General features: G+C 25.3%; 4 protein-coding genes across 6 annotated transcripts; 1 reads left to right on the forward strand and 3 right to left on the reverse strand.

Annotated features, from left to right (window-relative positions):
• Window positions 1-1331: 1331 nt before the first annotated feature.
• Window positions 1332-4686, reverse strand: LOC105363153 (tubulin alpha-4 chain-like). Of its 2 annotated transcripts, none has more exons than XM_011500770.1 (5): window positions 4559-4686; window positions 4122-4341; window positions 3357-3658; window positions 2319-2903; window positions 1332-1648 (listed from the first exon to the last, which is right to left on the reverse strand). In XM_011500770.1, exons 1-5 carry the CDS (start codon window positions 4559-4561, stop codon window positions 1415-1417), a joined length of 1344 nt encoding a protein of 447 aa, XP_011499072.1. In that variant the 5' UTR covers window positions 4562-4686; the 3' UTR covers window positions 1332-1414. The 2 variants fall into 2 exon arrangements, with proteins under 2 accessions (XP_011499072.1, XP_011499073.1); XM_011500771.1 differs by lacking the exon at window positions 1332-1648 and adding an exon at window positions 2115-2173.
• A 2482-nt stretch (window positions 4687-7168) lies between these two features.
• On the forward strand, window positions 7169-9159 carry LOC105363154 (ATPase ASNA1 homolog). The gene is made up of 6 exons (XM_011500772.1): window positions 7169-7386; window positions 7465-7673; window positions 8194-8293; window positions 8359-8509; window positions 8581-8889; window positions 8979-9159. The coding sequence occupies exons 1-6, from the start codon at window positions 7241-7243 to the stop codon at window positions 9096-9098; spliced, it is 1035 nt and encodes a 344-aa protein (XP_011499074.1). The 5' UTR covers window positions 7169-7240; the 3' UTR covers window positions 9099-9159.
• A 2708-nt stretch (window positions 9160-11867) lies between these two features.
• LOC105363155 (zinc finger CCCH domain-containing protein 15 homolog) lies at window positions 11868-15632 on the reverse strand. Its single transcript, XM_011500774.1, has 8 exons — window positions 15453-15632; window positions 14435-14714; window positions 14069-14276; window positions 13747-13991; window positions 13447-13650; window positions 12965-13139; window positions 12581-12811; window positions 11868-12224 (listed from the first exon to the last, which is right to left on the reverse strand). Exons 2-8 carry the CDS (start codon window positions 14501-14503, stop codon window positions 12121-12123), a joined length of 1236 nt encoding a protein of 411 aa, XP_011499076.1. The 5' UTR covers window positions 14504-14714; window positions 15453-15632; the 3' UTR covers window positions 11868-12120.
• A 987-nt stretch (window positions 15633-16619) lies between these two features.
• Window positions 16620-17856, reverse strand: LOC105363157 (probable lipid phosphate phosphatase PPAPDC3). 2 transcript variants are annotated; one of them, XM_011500777.1, is made up of 5 exons: window positions 17715-17854; window positions 17496-17633; window positions 17330-17429; window positions 16807-17184; window positions 16620-16698 (listed from the first exon to the last, which is right to left on the reverse strand). In XM_011500777.1, exons 1-5 carry the CDS (start codon window positions 17721-17723, stop codon window positions 16694-16696), a joined length of 630 nt encoding a protein of 209 aa, XP_011499079.1. In that variant the 5' UTR covers window positions 17724-17854; the 3' UTR covers window positions 16620-16693. The 2 variants fall into 2 exon arrangements, with proteins under 2 accessions (XP_011499079.1, XP_011499078.1); XM_011500776.1 differs by lacking the exon at window positions 16620-16698 and having other exon boundaries at window positions 16790-17184; window positions 17715-17856.
• Between the last annotated feature and the right edge of the window lie 4968 nt (window positions 17857-22824).

Here is a 22824-nt window from a genome sequence, read left to right on the forward strand (position 1 = left end):
CACACCAACAGGTATCACTTTTATATTTATTATCTTTTAAATTTTAGCTCTAAACATTGTGTACAATGATCTACCACAATAAAGTCCGTCTGCCAGTGCCTGAAGAGCGTAAGTGACAGCGCCGTAAACCAGACACCGACACTCTTATTTCAGAATTCAGAATTAGAGTCGTAGAGGCAAGTATGGGCAGACAGATTACCGATCGCTGCGGCCGAATCCAAGGACATTAAAGCGTATACGAACTAGCGCACCTGGTGGACGTACTCGTCAACTACAATAATATCTTCAAGTGCAGTGGATTGTTGCCGTAGCAGATCGACGAGACGAAGCGTTTGTTGAAGCAAACAATTAAGTACAAATGTCATGGCGTAAGATATTTAATTTTTTTGTTTTTTATTGTACCCACATTACATACGATGTGAATTTTATAAAAAAAGAAAAGGAAAAAAGGCAAAGGCAAGTATAAAGAAAGAAAGATATAAAGATCGTTATATCGTGTAGGTAATATAATATTTATAATATTTATAATATTTATAATAATACTGTTATATTACTGTCATTATTATTATTATTATTATTATTATTATTATTATTATTATTATATTTTGTTTTTGTATTTATATAGACGTTTTCAATGATTCCTTTCCTATAATAATTTTGTCCAATGAATTATTCTTTATTTACTTAATTAATTGATTAAAACGATAATATATTATATATCATATAATTATATCATCATGTAAAACCATGAATTAAAAGTAATCAGTATACTGTTTTGGTGATGGCAGTAGTATGTGTTGATAGTAGCAGTAGTAGTAGCAGTAGTAGTAGCAGTAGTAGGAGAAGTAGTAGTAGTAGTAGTAGTAGTAGTAGTAGTAGTAGTAGTAGCGGTAGCAGTAGCGGTAGTAGTAGTAGCGGTAGTAGTAGTAGTAGTAGTAGTAGTAGTAGTAGTAGTAGTAGTAGTAGTAGTAGTAGTAGTAGTAGTAGTAGTAGTAATGTATATGCATACATGATGCGCGCCTGTAATATAACATGATACATTTTATCATTTTAAAAATAAATTTATAAATAATATTTATAAAACTTACTATATAATAAATATATAACAAAACTGAAATTCAATATATTTTCATATACTAGTTTTACGATTTTTTTCGCTTTTATTACAATACATAGAAAATACGTATCATATTTGAATAAAAGAAAAATAAAAAAAAAAATAAATAAAAAAAACATTTGCTTTTGTAGATCACAAGTTTTACACTGTGCACAATTTACATCATTCAAATCAAAGTTTCAATTTAAATATTGTAGCATGTCATTTTTTTTTTTTTTTTTATATACGAGTTATGCGAGCTGCAAAGAGTCATTTTACCATAGCGAAAGAAATGTTCTATTACACAATTTACAATTTTCAATATTCCGAATTATCCGCCGGCGTAGAGTCCATTGAAATTTCCACGTAGTCACACTCGAGAGCCGCAAGATCTTCGCGACCCTCGATGAATTCGTCCTCTTCCATCCCCTCGCCGATGTACCAATGCACGAAGGCACGTTTATTGAATAGTAAATCGAATTTATTGTTGAGTTTCTTCCAAGCCTCATTTATAGCTGTTGTGTTGCATAGCATTGAGACCGCTCGATTTACCTGGATATCGATGTAATTGTACGTTAAGTTTGTATATTCCTTAAAAAGATATATTTCAGGATAAATTGATAATGATAAAAATGAAACTATGAGCTCTTTATAAAGTAAAGTTTGCGTAAGCGCTTCGCAAAGCTTTAGAAATATTAAATATAGAAATCAATCTGTCGTACAATTATTGTTATGATTCAATTGATGTATGTTTAAATAAAATTCAATGTGCTTAATGATTTGAAAATGACTTTACGAGAATGTATAGCCTTTTTTATTTACGTTTATTTCATTTTTTTTATTTCATTTTAAAATCAGATTATTTGTAATATTGCCATTTAAAATTATCGTTTAAGTTTGCTCTCTTTTAGTTTTCACGTTCCTTTTTCTCTCTTTTTTCTTTTTTCTTTAGATCGTTCACCTATTATGCTTTTTTTTTTCTCTCTTTTTTCAGTTTTTTTTTCTCTCTCTCTCTCTTTTTTTTTTTTTATACATTATATTTATAAGGAGGTAGGTGCCATTAATTTATCAAGCACTCTTGAACCAAGAACGAAAAAAAGTACAGACAAAATGTTTGTATAAAAATATCGTAAATAAACATACGAATGTAATAAAAATTAAAGTAATAAATCATAAGATTTAACAGGATATCGAATATCTTTTCAATTTTCAATCGACGCACTTTTGATAAGTCTCCCTCAGGTACGACAGTCGGCGGTTGATGATTGATTCCAATTTTAAAACCTGTCGGGCACCAATCAACAAATCGTATGTTACTTTTGGATTTTATCATGGCGATAGCTGAATTAATATCTTTTGGTACGACGTCGCCTTGATAAAGTAGACAGCAGGCCATATATTTTCCGTCCTTGACGTTGCACTTGATCATCTGATTTCCGGTCTCGAAACACTTTGAGGTAATATTCGCCACTGAGAGGTCTTCGTGGTAGGATTGGTGATCCACCGATATAATGGGTGCGTTCGAGGTCAAAGGAAAATGTATCCTAGGATATGGTACAAGATTTGTCTGAAACTCCGCTAGATCAACGTTCAGTACACCGTCGAAGCGAAGGGAGGCTGTTATGGAGGACATCACCTGACTGATGAGCCTATTAAGATTTATGTAGGTAGGTCGATCTATTCCCAGTTTATTGCAGCAAATATCATAGATCGCCTCATTGTCGACCATAAAAGTGCAATCCGAATAATTCATTGTCGCGTGTACACTCAATAGGGTATTGTACGGCTCCACCACGGCAGTCGATATCTGCGCTTGCAATAATTATTTCGTTTAGTGAAAGAATAATCGATAATATAATGTTCGTAATAATTCATTTCTCGTTACAAGATCAATAGATTTATGAGAAATTATTAGCGCCTATGAGCCATAAGAGCTACAATAATGTCACTTGTTTAATACGGTCGTGTTGTCAACAATGTCAAGTAAGTCTCGACAATTCGCGAAAATATTTTGAATTTGAATTACTTATTTCAATATTAATGATTGTTCGATTAAATTTTCCATTCAGCTGATTTTCAAGCTCATTGTGGCTTTAACATTATTAACAATGGCCTCTGAATATAACTTTTACATTTCAGAGCTCAAGTTATTCGTATTTAATCGACATTACCACGATCCCTTCTAAATTTTATCCACATTCAACGATTGAACGGAATTAAGAGCAAATTAACGATTAGTTAAACTTAAATGTCCAATCACCCGAGGCGCTGGATAAACGGTGAACTCTAGCTTGCTCTTTTTTCCATATTCGTTCCCTAATTTCTCCATGAGGAGGGATGTGAAGCCAGAACCGGTACCACCTCCAAATGAATGAAAAATGAGGAAGCCTTGGAGATTTTGGCACATTTCAACGGATGATTGGATTTGATCTGTGACCACATTGATAAGTTCCTGTCCCACCGAATAGTATCCACGTGCGTAATTATTTGCCGCGTCTTCGTTGCCGTTAATCAGTTGCTCCGGATGATAAAGTTCTCGATATTTGCCAGTTCTGATCTCATCTGTTCTTACATGATTTACAACACGTCATATGACGTTTATAATTTAATTTATAAGACCACGGTTCTTTTCTATTATTATTATTATTATTATTAATATAGATTAATTATGATGATGATGATGATGATGATGATGATGACGACGATGATGATGATGACGATGATCATTATTATTATTATTATTATTATTATTATTATTATTGTTATTGTTGTTATTGTTATTGTTATTGTTATTGTTATGACGATTATATGCATTTTCATGTTGCTTTTATTATACTTTCTGAACAAAAGAAAAAAAAAAAACAAAAAACAAAAAAAAAACAAAAAAGAAAAGAAAGAAAGATTATAACACTGCATCAATAATGTTTGCGATTATTAGAATCCGATTGAAATTAATGTAACTTCGTCATTGCTATTATGATCTTAATTAGTTATCTTAATTAAAAATGTTAATTCAATGCTCTACCTATTACAGTAGGCTCCAGATCGATTATCAGTGCTCTCGGTTTCTTTTTGCCCTTATTAGTTTCGTAAAAGAAAGTATTACTACGGTCATTGTTGTTAGCTTCTTTACTGGGTGTACCATCCGGTTGTAAGTCATGTTCGAGGCAGTACAGTTCCCAGCAAGCATTACCTATTTGCACTCCGGCTTGACCAATGTGTATCGATAAACATTCGCGTTGTGTCTATATGTAATGAAATGTCAATAGTTAACATGATACCATTTATACATGTGTGTGTGTGTGTGTGTGTGTGTGTGCGCGCGCGCGTGTACGCGTGTGTGTATGTATGGGTGTGTATATGTGCGTGTGTGTGTGTATGTGTGTCTGCGTGCGTGCGTGTGCGTGTATATATATATATATATATATATATATATATAAATAGACACTACGATTCGCTAACCATTTTTATGTAATTTTTGTTTAATGGTTAAATAGACGAAAATTTTGGAAGATTGATATTTTCACTTGAAATTTAAGAGTCTAAAAAAGAATTGTTATTAATTGAAAATTTTTATGTTCACGTTATTGCGCAACGGGGCCTAAATAAAAAATAAGTTTGAACTATTAACTTCTGTGTCTATGGCAACTAAAAAAATGAAAAAAGTTGTTTATTAATTTTTTTTAATTTTTAACAAGCATTCCTGGAGTTTTAGACTTACGTGTTTATTTATAGATTATAAATTATTAATATTGGTAATCGAAAACGATTAATTTCTTGAAAATTGCCAATATTCACATTAATATTGTTTAAATATTTGTATAATATTATATTGTATTAATATTTATTTTTCAATCTTTGACTATATATCATGGGATAAAATATTTTTTTTACTTAATTTATGTATATCTCATATTTTTATCTTGAGCTTTAATTTAATTTTTCCATAAGCTTAATAATAATTGAATAAATTATAATCGAATAAAATCAATAGAGATTAATCGTGACACTTTTCTATCCAACAAAATGTTCTTATTAACATTAAAGCTCTACATAATTCATCATCAATGTTCTAATAAAATAATCTCGTTTTTCAATTTCAATTTCAAACGCATGATGAAAGATTATGAAATATCCCTTATTCACAAAGATATTAATAAAATAATTATTAATTCTTTGCATATTACTTATCAATTATAAGGGATTACAGTATAATTATGTTGAGCTTTAATTATATTACGTAAGTAATTAATTATATAATAAAAATACAAATTCAGAATTATCTTTTTTTTTCTTTTTTTTTTTTTTTTTTTTTGTTCCAATAGGAATTGCACAAGATTTTTTTTAACGTACATTTCAACCGTTCTTGTCGTTATGACTTTTCAACGTCCAATGCAAACCCGAAACATAAAAACTATGTGAAATATAATCTTAATAAAGCATTTGTGTTAAGTCTTAAAACGATCAATTAATATTAATAGAAAATGATTTTCCAATAACTAATAATTTCAACAATAAATAAAAATTTTAATAAATTAATACGAATTATATATATTTATATAATTTATATGTAGATTAAAAATACGGTTCATAACGATATAACTAATATTTTACAAAAATATAAACTATTATAATACGTATGGCGACATTTATTTATGGCTATTCAATTAAAGAGATAATATTTAAATAAATTCGTTTTTTCGAAAAACTCATGTATAAACGATAATGAATAGTGCTTATTAATATCAAAATCGACATTTCATTGAGCCGCCAAGATAGTAAGGTGAATATTTTTATCCTTACTATTTCTACCTATTAATATTAATTATATATTATTAATTCGCAAATGCCGCCGCGAGTCACACTACGATCGAACACGTCTCGTATATTTAACATTGGATTACCGTTCTAATTCTTCATTTTTTTTCTCTTTAACTCGTAACCATGTGGCCGTAGGTAATTTTTCAAATCGAGTTTTATGCATAATTTAGTATTCGAGGAGCATAGTAGTAAATATTGATATCCTTAGCCCGCATTGAAATTATAAAAATCTTTGAAATTGTCTGAAGATGTATCACTTTTCTTGAAAAAACTTTTCTACAAATTCCAAATGATCAACATTAATAATTTGTTAATAATTAATAATTTGGAAGCACGTAAAATTTATCGATTGTTTTTTTACTTTTACAATAAAAAGTAAAAATTTGCCAATTTAACAATTATATTGCACACGATAGATACAGATAAATAAATCTCGATAATTAAATTTCACTGACATAATAATAATAATAGTAGCTATTTTGATGAAAATTTAATACTAATAATAAATATTAAGTCGAAGGTTGTATTTTACATTTATAAAGCTATTACGAAATAATCTCTTTATATGCAGATGTCAATTTGTATGTATATATGCATATATATATATATATGTGTGTGTGTGTGTGTGCGCGCGCGCGCGCGCGTGTGTATGTATGTATATATAATATAAAGAATAGAATAAAATAAATCCTGATAGGAAAAACCTTCGTTTTCATTTACAACAGATATTCGAACAATAGATCGAAACATTTATTAACTATTTCCAAAATATAATTATGAAATAGATTGTATATAATTACGATTATTGCCAAAGTATATGTAAATTGTAGGTTTAAAATTCTCAAAAATTATGTAAAAAATGTTGATTTAAACATGAAATTCAATTAATTATTAAAATAAAAGTTTTGTAAAAAATATTTAAAGCCGTGATTTAACATTTGTCCAAGATGACGTGTGTAATGATCGATATTTATCGAATGCCTCGGCACGATTACGCATGCTTTTTCAAAAGAAAAGAAAACTAAAAATGTGCCCAGCATTCGTCTAAAATATTTTTACATTTAAATAATGCTTGAAGCTGAGACCGCACTGTGACAGAATTTTTCGGAATTACATCTAATAGAAGACAGTCATATTACCATAGTCACACGTATATCACATTTGATCGTCACGGAATAAATTTATGTATATGCGTATAACCTTTTCTTTATAAGTATGGAAAATCATGATTTGGTATATTTCATGTGATTATCCGTAAAACTATTTTTCTTAAATTACCTTTGTGAAATATTGAAAACAAATTTTATATAATAGTAAAGCATAATGACTTCGATGAACGCGGACGTAAGTACTAGTGGCATGGGAGAGTACGAGCCACTGGATCCTTCCTTAAAAAATGTTATTGAAATGCATTCGTTGCGGTGGATATTTGTCGGCGGAAAAGGAGGAGTTGGTAAGACAACCTGTAGGTAGGTTCAAATCGAATTATTTAACTAATTATTATATGGACCGAGTCTGTCATTGTTCAAACATTGTTCAATTTTTAGTTGCTCGTTGGCTGTGCAGTTATCCAAAGTCAGAGACAATGTTTTGATCATTTCTACAGATCCTGCGCATAATATATCTGATGCATTTGATCAAAAATTCAGTAAGGTGCCGACGAAGGTAAATGGTTTTGAAAACTTGTTTGCTATGGAAGTCGATCCAAATGCTGGGATTACAGAATTGCCGGACGATTACTTTGAAAGTGAAACAGGTTACATTTTTCACGCTCTTTCTCTCTATAGATTATAATTTTTAACATACCGTTACAAGATTGCGCAAACATAAAATACATTTCACATTTCCAATGTCACAGTATAGATTAAGCTCTGCATTAAGTATAATCTTATTTGCACGGTATATTATAATTTGTATTAATATGTTGTCTATTTTAAGCTTTTATAATTAAATTTATGATTAAACTTAGAATTAAATATACGATATTAAAATATTTTTCATATTGTCCATTCTAATTTCAAAGCAATTATAATGTTTAATTTTTTGTCCACGCGTTCCCACGTAAAGACAATGGTAGTAGTAATCTAAAAATTTGTTATTTCAATTTTTTCAAAAATATGATTTATAATGAAGAGTAAATAAAGCAGATTGATCATTATCATTTATTATTATATTAATTATGGCAATTTAATAATAATTTCAATTTGTTTAATTCATTATTTCAAGTCGCAACGTAATCATATATGATTTTGTGAGCAAAATTGAATAATTTTTAGGAATTGGAGATACCATGCGGCTAAGTAAAAGCGTTATGCAAGAAATAGTAGGAGCATTTCCTGGTATAGATGAAGCTATGAGTTATGCAGAAGTGATGAAGTACATCTTATTTTAATTATCAATTAATATTGCTCAACAAGCCATAACACTTATTTTATTTTTAGATTAGTCAAAAGTATGAATTTTTCTGTAGTTGTGTTTGATACTGCTCCAACTGGTCACACATTAAGACTCCTATCATTCCCACAGGTAGTTGAGAAGGGCTTAGGGAAATTGATAAAATTGAAAATGAAGATAAGTCCATTTATTACACAGGTTTGTTAATTATCTAAAATCATTTATTACATGGTTATAAATTATATTCTTAAGAAAGTTTATATTTACAGTTCAGTTCATTGTTGGGAATCACTGATTTTAATATCAATTCATTCTCAAATAAAGTCGAAGAAATGCTTGCTGTCATTCATCAAGTTAATGAACAATTTAGAAATCCAAATCAAACCACTTTTGTGTGCGTTTGTATAGCAGAATTTTTATCATTGTATGAAACTGAAAGATTGGTGCAAGAACTAACTAAATGTAGCATTGACACTCATAACATTATTGTCAATCAATTATTATTCCTTAAAGACGGAGATGCCCCATGTAGACTTTGTCAGGCTAGGCATAAGGTTCAAGAAAAATATTTAGATCAGGTACATTTTTAATTGTGTTCTTTGGTGAAATAAATATACTTATATATATTAAATAAATAAATTTATATTGATGTATTTTATTTTAACAGATCAATGATTTGTATGAAGATTTTCATGTAACGAAACTGCCATTATTGGAAAGGGAGGTTCGAGGAGTTACAAATGTTCGAGAATTTTCAGATAATCTTATTAACCCATATAAACCATAACTATTAAAATGTATATGTTTATCAATTTTTTAACAATATTCCAGAATATATATAAATGAATTAAAGTAATTTTTTTCAGCTTAGGTGAATAGACTTCACATCTATATAATATTTAGGTATATGTAACTGTAAAGTATAATTTGTATCAATTTAAAGGCAAAATTTTCAAATCATATCTTTACATTTACAAGCTCTAAATCGAATTTAGACAGATAGAGGAGACTTTCTAAATTATTTTACAGATATTTTAATAAGATTCATAAATATAACTATGTATTATTATGCGATCATTTGTTAATTACATTACATTTTATAAATAATATCCTTAAATTTTTAGACTTAAATTTAAGATGATTTCAAATTTGTAAAAATAATACAAACGTTTTCCAAATACAAATAAATAATTTTTAAAAAATTATAAATATTTTTCATTGAGTTTATTTCCATAAAATGAAGTCTTTATCTTAATATAAATTTGTAGTATTATTTAAAGTAACGAATTTCCATTTACAGAAAGTGACTTTAATATACTAGGTTTCCAGACGATAAAATGGAAATTTTTTTTTTATATTGAATTACATAAAAGATTAAAATATATTTCATTAAAATGTTTATTCGTAGCATTGTTATTAATCTGTTTTTATTGCATTTTATATATATATATTTTTTTTTTTAATTTAGTACATTTCACATTGCATAAATTATTCACGAAAAATTTATTTTAACATTTATAATTATTATATCCAACGAAAATGACATTAAAATTATAAATATTTAAATAGAATATGTATTTCATACATAATTTTATAATTATTACAATAATTTATATAGAAGAGGAGAAAAATGAATCGGAGATATTGTATTAATTAAATATATTTTATTATAATTTTTGAAATAGTTATTTTACAAAATTTTATCAATAGTCAATAATGAATTTTATAAAAATCTAGTGAAACATATATAAAAGAATTGAATTAAGTAAAATTTTAAAACACGAATGATCGTTATTTATTTTTTTTTTTAATGTAATTTTAATATATCATACTAATGCAAAATAATTAATTCTTTTTTTAAAAAATTCAATTGAACTAAATATTTTAATTTGTACAGTGTTTGTTTATCACAATGTTTATTTACTTCAATGACTTCAATTATTTGTAAACTTTTTTAATATTGACTCAACCTGGAATATTAATCGTAAAGTAAATATTTAATATTAAAAGTAGTTTGTATATTATTTTTATTCCCTGCATAATTAATTAATATCTAATAATATATTAAAAATATCTAATAAATTAGGTATTATGAATTAGTATGAAAAATTTAAAGTATTTATTCTTCATTTTAATTTAATGATATTAGAAAATTCTTTTAAATTGAATATTTCTAAATGATGTGCTAGGTTTTGTAATTTAATATATCGCATTTTAACAACCCTTTTAAGCATATTTTATCTTAAAATTAATAACGTAAATTAAATACGCAACTAGCATTAAATTTATGAAAAAAAAAAACAAAAAAATTAAATGCTTTTGGTGAAGCGATTTGAAGACATTATATAAAATTATTATATTCTTAATAATTAAAAATCTTTTTTTTTTAATTATATGCTACACAAAAAATATGCAAAATTACGAATTGCTTTAAAAATTTAAAAAATAATATAAATTCATTTATTGACTAGTCATTCGCGAATTAATTAATAATAAATAACATAAATATCTATAGTTTTAGAATAAAACTATTAAAACACAAGCATAATAAAGTATGGCTTATATAATAATATATAATAATTAAAATATTTTGTTTAAAAAATTATATATACATATATTAAATGGGAGATTTCATTTCCGATTTAGTTATAGTTGATTGTTTTTAATGCAATGTAATATGGTTCAGCAAATGAAGTAGGAATTAAAATAAATTTTAAAACGCGCATATATATTATATTTTTCAATTGTTTTGATATGTTTATAGAAGAAATTTATGAAAGTGGAAACTTATTTTTTTTTTAAATATATAATACCGCTTGTGCAATTTGTGTTTCAATTTTAATGTTTAAAATAATCCTGTAAATTTAATAATTCAGAACAGGAAATAGTTTTATTTATCAGGAGAGGATAATTTGTTTAGTTTTAATATTTACTTAAATTTAGAATTATTTTGTTATTGTATACAAATGTATGGATTATGTATAGTATCTCATGGTTTATACATATTGTAATTTTTTTTTTGTACGTATTGTAACGATTATGTCATTTTGTTTAAGCATGACATATTCTTCATTGTAATTATTAATTGATACATGGGTTGGTTATAAATAAATAGGACTTAGGGTCTCACAATTATCTCTCTCACTTGTCTTTTTCATTTCATTTTTCAATGCGTTTGGTGTACTATTTTATTTAATATCATTTTCCATAATTCAAAAGTAAAATTAATCAATGAATGGATAACAAATATAATATTAAAATGAAGTAACAGAAAAGCAAAGCGGCACCTTCTTGACTTGTAATAACAAAATGTGAAATGAAGATTGAAAATATTTTCAAAACTTTATTTGAGTGATAAAATAAATTTAAAACATGTTATCAATAATATATCAATTATAAAAATATCAATTAACAATAAGAATAATAAAGTTTCTTATAATTGAGTAAATTTATCTGAATTAAAATAGTTCATCAGGAAAAAAAATTAACCAATACAGTGTTAATAATTGAAAATAACTGTAGAATAAATGAACAAGCAAGAAAATACAATCCAATATAAAAATATAGTACTGAAAATCAGTATTTATTTATAGTATTGAGCATTTATTCACGCTAATTGCATATGCCAGCTGCTGAATAATATCAATTAAAGGTACGAGTGCAAAGTACTATGCAAAACCTTGTACATTGCAAACGTATATAGACTTTAAGTCAATCATTGAGCAGACGAGGAAAAAATAAAAGGCCACAAAATGCTCAAATTTAGCCAACTTTAGATAAAGAGGAGAACGAATTGGGGGATATCTGGATCACTCCTCCAAATCCAGATCCCCTAATTCTTCTTCAATGCCCTCTAAATCTTCATCCATAAAGAGAGTTTCATTGATGGTTAAAGCTATGGCTTGATCTCCAACTGTTTTAAAAATAAATTAATATGAAAATTAATATTATACGGTAAATTAATAAAGATTATTTCGCAAAGCTTAGGACACTAAAAGACGTAAATGATTTTTTCATAATAGTTAATAATAATAATTATTAACTAATTTAATTACATAATAAATATATACGAATTTGTAAAACTGTAATCCATTTTAAATCAAATTATTATAACATTGTATAAGTTTATATTAGTGAAAATATCAAATACGAATGCTACTGCTATTCTGTCTTATTTATAATTTAAAGCTTTAATATTCTTGTAGCATTTATATTTTAGAGTCCTAATCTTTTTAAAATGCTAATATAAAAGATGCAAAAATATTTTACCAGGCACTACACTTTCATTGTTATTAACATTGTCCTTCAAATCAGAGACTTGACTAGAATCTTTCAATTTGTTGTTATGTTCAGCTGCTACAGTACATATTCCAGTGGTATCAACTTGGCTTGCTTCTAACACAAGTCGATCTATATCTAGTTCACGATATTCTACATTTTCTTCGTCTTCTTCACGATCGTAATGTACAATCGCTTCATCACCATCGTCATCTACTGAACCTAAACAATTCATTAACTCGTTATTATTTCATTTATTATAGTTCTCATTGTCATAATTAATTATATCATTATGTTATGTCTTTGTAACATTTAACTAAGTATTATTTTATTGCCCTTAGTCATGTATAAGTCATGTACAAATAAAATTCTTACCATCACCAGCAGCAAGATCAGGATTAAAGTAGAACATTTCTCTTCCAGAAATGCCAACCTGGCGACCGGCTTTAAGGTCATTTCGTTTTTTCTCTTCCTCTTTAATAGCTTGTTGCTGTTTTTCTCTTAGTTTTCGCTTTTTCCAAGCCAAGAAAGTCTCCAAGGTTATCTTTGTCTATTAAAAATAAAACAACGCTCTTGTTATTAAATAAAAATAAGCAGATAAAAATATGCAGAAATTATAATTAATTTAACAATGACAACTGTTTGTTTATAAATATTTTTTTATTATCACGATTTTCATTATTTATAAATGTTTAGATAGTTAATGATAGTTAAATTTTGAACAATAATTGAACATTATAAAATAAATCGGGTTACAATATTTATAACTTTTTCACGCGCTCTTATAAATTAGCTTAAAATCTATTCCATAATAAAATGCTAAATAAGTATATTTAATAATAAATGGATGTACTTACTTGATGCGGTCCTAGATTAGCTCTTTCTTTTTCAATAAGATCTTCTAACGATATTTCATCTTTCTTTTCTTCTTTTTTAATGTCTTTTTTTAAGACAAAACCAGGTGGTAAAGCGTGACGATAAAAACATTTTTGACCAGATGGACATTCCCAAAACCAACCATATTTGGATTTCTCTACAGCCTCCAAAAAATGTTTGCAAATCTAAATAAAAAAAAAAAAAAAAAAAAAATTATGAAAAAATTATTCGACGACTCAAATATACAAAAGAAATTTTATTATATAATCGATAAAACATACGATGTCAGTTGTAGGTCTGTTTCCACCAGTCGCGTGTTTCTTCTCTACAACTTGCTTTAACTTATCTTCGTCCCAATCGTCCATAGTATCCGTTTCCTTATCTGCATCTTTATCAACGTCACAGTACAGTGATCGTTTCTCTGCTTTTCTTTCTATACTTAAATCGTGTGAAAATTTGCATTTATCACCCTTGGTGCATTGTCCTTGTTTGAAGAATGTACAAACGACCGATTTTGGATCAATTCCTGAAGAAATTCATAATTATCAATAAATTGTGATCTTTTACTTAATTTTCTTACAGTCTCTAGAAGAAAAGAGGAACCTTTGTCGATTTTTTGATGCTGTATAGGTTTAAATATTAGGGCTAACTCTTGCTGTTCCTTTAATTTTTTTTCCTTTTCAAGCTTCTTAACATTAGGATCGTCTAGTTTACGTGGATGAATACCTCCGGATTTAACTTGTTTCTCTACTTGTTGAATAAATTTTTGTTGCTTGGCACCTTTTTTATTTTTAATACCAAAAGTTTTATCCTTAAATAATAAATGTTGTCAAATACAATAAAGATAAGAAATGAAAAATAAAAGAGTGAATGAGAAGGTAGAAAAAAATAAATAAATATTGTAAATTTTAATTGAAATACTAATCGGCATGTGCACACATTTTTGGTAGAGTACGTCTGCAAACTTACCTCTATAACTTTTTCTTTTTTCTTCTGTTCCGTTTTTTTACTTGGTGCCGGAGCTTTTTTCGGTGGCATTTCAACAGTTTATTTACGTATCTTCGAATTTTTAAAGCAATGTTAATAATATTCTAAGAAAATTAATTGAACCTCTGCGAATTAGCCTATTCAATATTTTATTTCTTTAATTAGGGAGTCTGCTAGAAAGGGAATACGGAGAGCAAACAAGATCACTCGTGTTTCATTAGCGCCGCCATATTGTAGATAATGTCTTGATCTGGATCAGCTGGTCTATAAATTTTATTATCGATCGATACATTCAGAAAATTGGAAACGAATGATGAAATCTAAATAAATCATACATCAAAGTAGTGAGAGAGAAAAGATGATTAATTATGTATATTTTTAACAAATATTTCCTTAATTTTTATCGACTATTTACATTTTTTGAATTCAAAATTATAATATCGTTATTACCTAAAAATTTTAAATAAAATGTGAAAACAATTGTAAATTATTATAAATAATATTAATCTATGTCTTTTTTCTTTTTTTTTTTTTTTATCATTTTCTACTATTATTATATATTATCAAGTGTCCATATTTTTAAATTGAATATAATTTTTCAAACATTATTATTGAACTTGGGCTTTTAAAAATTATACGCTATGCCATTGGCTTTTAGTTTTTTAAACAAAAAATAAACATTTAACATTAAGGTGTGATAATATTTTTTTAACCACTATCGAATAAAAATCGGCGGATGATTTTGTAGTTTCACAATTAAAAATCATATTTGTGAGAATAGATTTCTAAGTCACGTTTTGACAAATGAAAATTGGTAAATTTATGGCTTTAAGAAAAATCTAAATCTGCATTCATTCCGTACAACGAATTATTTTCCATCTTAATAAATAGCCGATCGTAAATCAAATAGATTATCGTCTTGATTCAAACAAAATATAATTATTTGTTTATTTCTTCATTTGAACATTATTTTTAACCGGGAAACTGTTTTGTCTTTCATCACTTTCCACCTCGACACTTTATAATATGTGTAAAAAAAAGTTACATCAAAGCTTGAATTATGAATACTCCACAAATTATTATTTTCGCCTCGGCTTTAAACGTCGAATGTAGAGTCAATTCCTGTAAAATTTATTCAGTTAATTGTTAATTTTACTTATTGGCCATTTTCTTATCTAACTCTATTAAAGGTTGCGTTCATTTGCAGTCAAATAATTAAAATTACATAATATGCACTTGACGTTTAGACAAAAATTTTTTTAAATCGAATTAAATAATCTTACTCATTGTGACAATAAGAAATAGATGACAAGAAGGGAAGTTCAAGACAGATTATGATTAATTTTCAATTTTTCCAAGCCGTATAGACAAAATTCTCAAGTCAATCGTACGCTTAGCTTTTCTATTTAGGGGGAAGGTAATAATATAATTTGGGATAGATAAATATTGTTTTTCTAAAACAATGCTTATACATGTCTTTTTGGTAGAAAATATACCAACTAATTAATATATAATAATCGTATAATCAATATATTTAGAAAAAGTTCTTACGATCGGTATAATTATTAACTTTACAGGAATTCTTTTAGTTTTAGCTACTTTTTATCATCTACAGTATAAAAAAGAAAAATTCAATAAAACACATTCATTATAAATAGACATTTATTATATAAATCTTTAGATATTTATAATTCAATTATCTAAAAATGAAATCAAATTTGTAAGAAAACTTTGAAATTTATTATTGTATTTTATAAGATTTATATAGAAGCATGTAAATTTTCAATGAAATATATATATTGTGAAAAACATAAAAATCTGTATTATTACTTAAAGAATATGTTGCTTTCAGCTCAAAGGTAAACAAAAGAATTTTAAATTTTAATATATTAATAATGATAATTTTATATTTCAAATGTTAATATTTTATTTATAATTACTTAAAGATATTTAATTTATTAGAAATTGTTTGTGATAAATGAAAAATAGCAGATAATAGAAATGACAGTATATTTATATTTTTAAAGATATATTAATCTATTTCTAACAGATATAGAGCATTCCGTTAAATGAATAGAATACTAAATTTCTATATGGGTACTAATGGTAGTGCTTTTAAAAAGTTAATAAATTAATTTATTTTCAAATTTTTGTTTCATAAAAATATAGTAATAATTTTAATAACTGTAACAAAATTTTCCACTGATATCCAGCATATAGATTTATTACTGTGGCACTTTGTTAATCTTGAACAATAAATAATAAGTAAATAGCATGATATTGTTAATAATAGAAAATTAGTTAAAAATTTATTAAAAATAGAATTTATATAAAATTTTATACATGATATTCACCTCCGTCTAATTTTTCATCAGTAATCCACCATATTAATTGTGTACAAGTTTCATTTTCTAAATATATAAGACCTATAAAATATGACTCCAGTATACCTAATAATGCACCAGCGATAACGTCAAGAAGATAATGTCTTCTCATTAGAATCCTTGAAATACAAACACTTATGCTCCAGCATAATAACGGTATTACAAATATAAAATTCACCGGCCAATTATTTAAGAAAAAATAAGTAATAAAAAATGCTCTTGACGAATGACCAGAAGGAAATGAAAATTTATCAGGACCTATAACAAGTAATTCATCCTGTTTTATTGGTCTGCGCCTTCTAGTAATTGCTTTTATTATAGCAACTAATCCAATATCTAGAAGCAAACCTAAACAAAAATTATGTAAATTTAATATTAATTAAGAAATATCAAACATACTTTTTAAATAACTTGATTTATTTATCATTAACATACAAATAAATGAGGACAATATAATAATATATATCGATATAAGGTAAATTCACATACTTACCTAAGAATAAATTAATTTGCATTTGATACAAGTTTTTATTATTAAACATCCAAATAAAAGCACACCAACATGGAATCCAAAGTAATCCATGGCAGGAAATCTGTGTAATAATTATTTGTGAGAATCTACTGTACTTACATAATACAATTGATCTCTAAATTTTTACCTCAAGTAATTGGTAATGATTTTTGAGCTGCCTAAAAGCTAATATTCTTTCAATTGATTTAACAAACTGATCTGTCAAATTGATATCTATAGCTAAAATCTTTATAAGTATTAACGGTAAATTCCTTTTTTTTTCTGCCTGTAATAAACAACAATAATGTGAAATAAAAAATGTATTTTAGATTAATTACTTTGGCAAATATCAATTTGTATTTCTAACCTTATTCATGATATATCCAATTGTTGACTGTCAAGCTGCACAAAGTTAAGAAAAAATTCACAGATAAATATTTGGTAATGATATATTTTATTCTCAGATAAGCTTATATTAATATATTTATTTGGGGATGACGTCATACCTATACTGTATTAACTTATCCTTAATCTTATATTCTAAAAATATAAATTTAATCATTTATATTTAATCACCACCACTATATAAAAATGATTATTTTTACATTCTATAGACGTTTTCCATTTCTATAGATTATTTTTACATTCTATAGATTGTTACTCAAAAAAAAAAAGAAAAATCAACGCACTCGTGTAGTATTCTACTATGGCAAAAGATTACATATATATATTTCCGGTCATACAAATGATATAAATAATATAAGCCAACCAATTTTGCGAACTGAATATGTAAATTATTGTACATGTTTAAACAATAGTTATCTACTTGAAAAACAATACAATTAAACTCGATCATTTAACATAAATTGAATTCATATATATTAACGAAAAACATCGGCTGGAAACCAATCTTAATCCTTATCTCAGATTAAAATTTTCAGTCAAATTCTGTTTGCAAATCTGCATTGTACATTATTTATATTATATATTAAATATGTGGTCGTGTCGATGATTAGCAATAAATTAATTACTTTTTTTACCAACGCTTTGCTACTACTAGCCAGCTATATAATCTTTGTTATTACAATGTTATAGCTTTTTGGTAATAAAAAGAGATCGGTTTTACCAATTTAGGCTTGCAAAGCATTACTAAATAAATTATTATTAATAATAGCAATTAACGTATTAATAATAGACAGTAATAATTTTAATTGCAAGAAAGTAAAGCAAAGAGTAACCTTATATTTGCATGTATTGTTCAATATTGAAATTAATATACGATTAATTTAATATGTATCATATAATAAAATACAATAAAGTTTTTGAACATTTTTTATGAAAAACAATTGCTTCTTGGCACGTTAAACAATATTTTAAATACTTTATTTATTAATTTTTCATACGTGTAAAACCTATTTAAAGCATCACTCATAATGTATTTGAAATAATGGTTCTTTAATATTAAATAATTTATATCGAGAATATCATATGATCATATATAATACGCAAATAATTATTTCATGTCAACTATGATAAATCGATACAACAGCCCATAATACCGATCGTCGTTAACATTACTAATCACTATAAACATATAATTTCAGCTTCTATTGACCGAAAAATTTTGAAATATATATTTATTGCTAATGTTTACGATGGTATTAAAACATGACACTTTAATAATATTCAAAATAAACTAACACATAATTTTTAAATGCAAATTAATATAAAAAACAGTATGTATGATGGTAATTTTAATGCACTTGATTTCATCATTACAATAAATTAAATTGCATTATATTTTTATATTTTAATTTGTTGACTACTTATAATCCTTTATAAAATATATGTACGATCGCTTATGAAATTTTAATGATGAAGTTTTTTAATATCGACTTTATTCTGTTCGATCTCTTCTTGTATTTAATAGAAATTTTGTCTTAACAAATAGGCAATAAGTTTTAAAAATATTTGAATAAATACTTTAGAAATAAATTATATTAGAAAATTATATACATTTTTTAATAATTAATTAATATTATTAATTTATTTGTTAAAACATGATAATACAAATTTATGTGAAATTAAAATTTTTACAAAAATTAAATAATATTATTAAGCAAAATTGTTAATGAAGTAACTAGAGTTTCATAAATATAAATCTATATTTATAAAATATTTTTATAATACAGTTTTATTTTTAAAGTATAGAATACATTTATTTCATAAAATAACTTGATTTTGTATCTTTTTTCTTTTATCAAAATGTTATATTATATGTTCATATATCGAAAATATATTTAATGTCATATGACTAGCGGATGAAGAAATTTATATATTAATAAACAATATACAGTACATGATTATAAAGAATATAATATACATGTTTAAAAAAATTCTATCTGATTAAAATAGCAGTGATAAATACATTTTCACTCTTAAACGCTTATAACATATATATATATATAAGATGTTTAAAATGTTTTTCATTTATTATCCTGTACTTTTTGAATATCATTATTTATTCCTATATCATTGATAAAATTAATATAAAAATTAACGCTTTGAAAAAAGCATATTTTAATTTTTCCATTATTGACAACATTATTATGATATTTAAGTAAATTAGTTCATATACTTTTAAAATTATATGAAAATTTCTTATATGTTTAATATACATTATATATAATCATTGAGAAAATATTGTCAATGATATAATTTCAATTTTTCACTCCAAATGAATCTGAAATGTAAATAGGATGGGGTACCAAACATCGATCGAATAGATTAATAAAACAGTACAAAAAAGTATAGATCTTATATCAAAATATCATAAATTTTATTAAAATAAACGTGAAGTACATGTAATCTAACATTGTTATATTTCATTCGAATGTTTTACAATAAAAAATTATTAACTAGTAACAGTACGAAAGATTAAAGACGTAAAACAATACACTTAATTCATGGAATGTACATGACATGTTTATGTACAATTAACGAAACATTCGAATCCTACCGTAATAGTTTAACAAGAACAATAACAGTAACGACAATTATACTACTACTACTACTAGTAATAATAATGATAATAATGATAATAATGATAATATTAGAAAATATTAGTTGAATAAATTTATACAACTACCTTTTATACACTTAACAATTTTCGATTTGAGTAATTTTGACAATAACTTTAGAAAGTAGGCCAAATTTACAATACATTACATCACAGAGGATCCAGTAATAACAATTATATATGTACTTATTTGAATACTTTGATTAAGAAATACAGTTAAAATTTTGTTATATTAAATTTTGATTTATTTATAATCTTATCATATATTTCTAAGTTTCATAAGTTTTGTAATTCTTTATAAAATTTAGTTATATGATTTATAGTTGATTTATGCTTACTCAGAATACTCTATTTGTACTTATAATTGTTTAATAATATCGAATGGTGCAATATTTTAGTTGAAAAAACATGAAATTAATTACAAACGTCAGATTAACATAGTTTACTATCATGTTCCAAGACTTATTTAATATTAATTATTTTAATTATATCGTATATTACAATTAGATATTGTTATTAATTATTTGTCTAAGAATGTAGAGATGTAAAGTTTTGCATATTAAATCTAGTTTTCATTTTCATTTCTGATTTTAATTATAGAATATTCACAACTAATGTTAAATAAATTTGAATCAAAATACAGTTTTTTTTCCCTTAATTTTTAAATAAAAATTAAGTTCAAGCTTCTGCTTTACACTACTATATAATATAAAACATAAAACATTTTTTATAATTTATTACAGGAATGTCACAATTATTTATCATATTGTTTAGAAATTTTTTAAAAGAGTTCCGTTAGTTTTATAATTACAAAAATATGGATTATGTATTAATAATTTCGAAAGGATGAATTCAATAATAATTTTAAAATGAATTTCAGCACATATAAAGATTTTCACAACTTTTGTCATAATCAAAAGCTATTTCGCATATACAAAATATTTTGGAATATCGTCGACTCAAATTTACTATTTTGTATAAAATCTTTAAATTACCTCATCGTTTGTTCTCATTGTACAAAAATCTTTGCAAATATCCTAGTTGAATGTAGTCCATTAGTTAGTATTGACTTCCCTTGTTATTTTCGTTTATTTTATAATTGTTCAAAATCAATTTTCACATATTTTGTTTCTATTAAAATTTATTTCATAAAAGAATATAAATTTATTCATCTTTTTTTTTACCATCATACCCTTTTTATAATATCGTATAACATTTTTAAACTTTTTAATAACTCTGAGTGAAAATTTGCGAATGAATTTCTATGCTTAACTCTATATAAGAGAGAAATAAAATAAATTAATTGGGCAATTGATTTTTAATCATGTTCACTGGGATAAAATCGATTCCATTCATCCTTATAAAATTTCATCGACTTTAATATTTTTATATCTATAATTTGAGTGTGTTAATTTACATTAATTTTATTAATTAAAAGTTTATAAAGTAATTAAAATTCAGCAATTAGACTAATTACAGGCAACTTATTTAAAACATATATTAACTAATTGATTAAATTGAGTATACATGTTGCATCAAATATAATTTTTATCGAATGCCACTATTTTTATTGAAACCAATCTCTTACTGAAAGGACTAGTTAGTGATTTCGTCTTTAAAAGCATTTTTTTGTAATTCTATTATAAAATTGTAAAATTGTAAAATAATGACATAGAAATACATATTTTTAACTACAGTATATTGCTAGCATATCTTTTAAAAATAATTGCAAAAGTTCTATGTACATCCGTATGAATGCAAATTTATATTGTACTAATGTTTTTTGTGCCTATGAAGTTGCCTAGAATTAAATCGCAATATTTATTATTATTCTTACGTCCTTGCAAATAAAGAACTTTGAATGAAATGTGTTTTCGCTTACAATGCAAAGATTTATACATGTTGCATGGCTTTTTTGCTGACAAATTAATAATTATTAACATCTTATATAAGCTAAATGATTTTATATTCCGGTTATTGGTTATTGGTTTGAAGAAAAAGAAATTTAGTTTCCGATTGCCTAGTTTTTAAAAATTTTATAAATTCAGTCATCATTAAAAACATAAATATTATCCAAAATAGCTTATAAATAAATAAAAATAATAAATGTTTGGAAAATAGAAAAAAATATTACCGTTGATGGTTACATACATAATTTATGTATTTGATTTATTCTGTCAAAACATTAATTAAGCCTTAAGATAAATCAAGTGATTTTATAATTTCATTGAAAGAGCTTATAAAATCACACAATATAATGAATTTTAATGGAATGTCTCAACACATATTTTACAACTACATTATAGTTTAAATTAATTTGGTAAAAATTGAATTACATAATTCTTAAATAATAACTTTAATTGAAAATAATTTTATAATTATTTGGCTGATTCTGGTA

The sequence above is a fragment of the Ceratosolen solmsi genome, unplaced genomic scaffold (genome assembly GCF_000503995.2).
Source record: "Ceratosolen solmsi marchali unplaced genomic scaffold, CerSol_1.0 scaffold27, whole genome shotgun sequence".
In the NCBI taxonomy this organism is placed as follows: domain Eukaryota; kingdom Metazoa; phylum Arthropoda; class Insecta; order Hymenoptera; family Agaonidae; genus Ceratosolen; species Ceratosolen solmsi.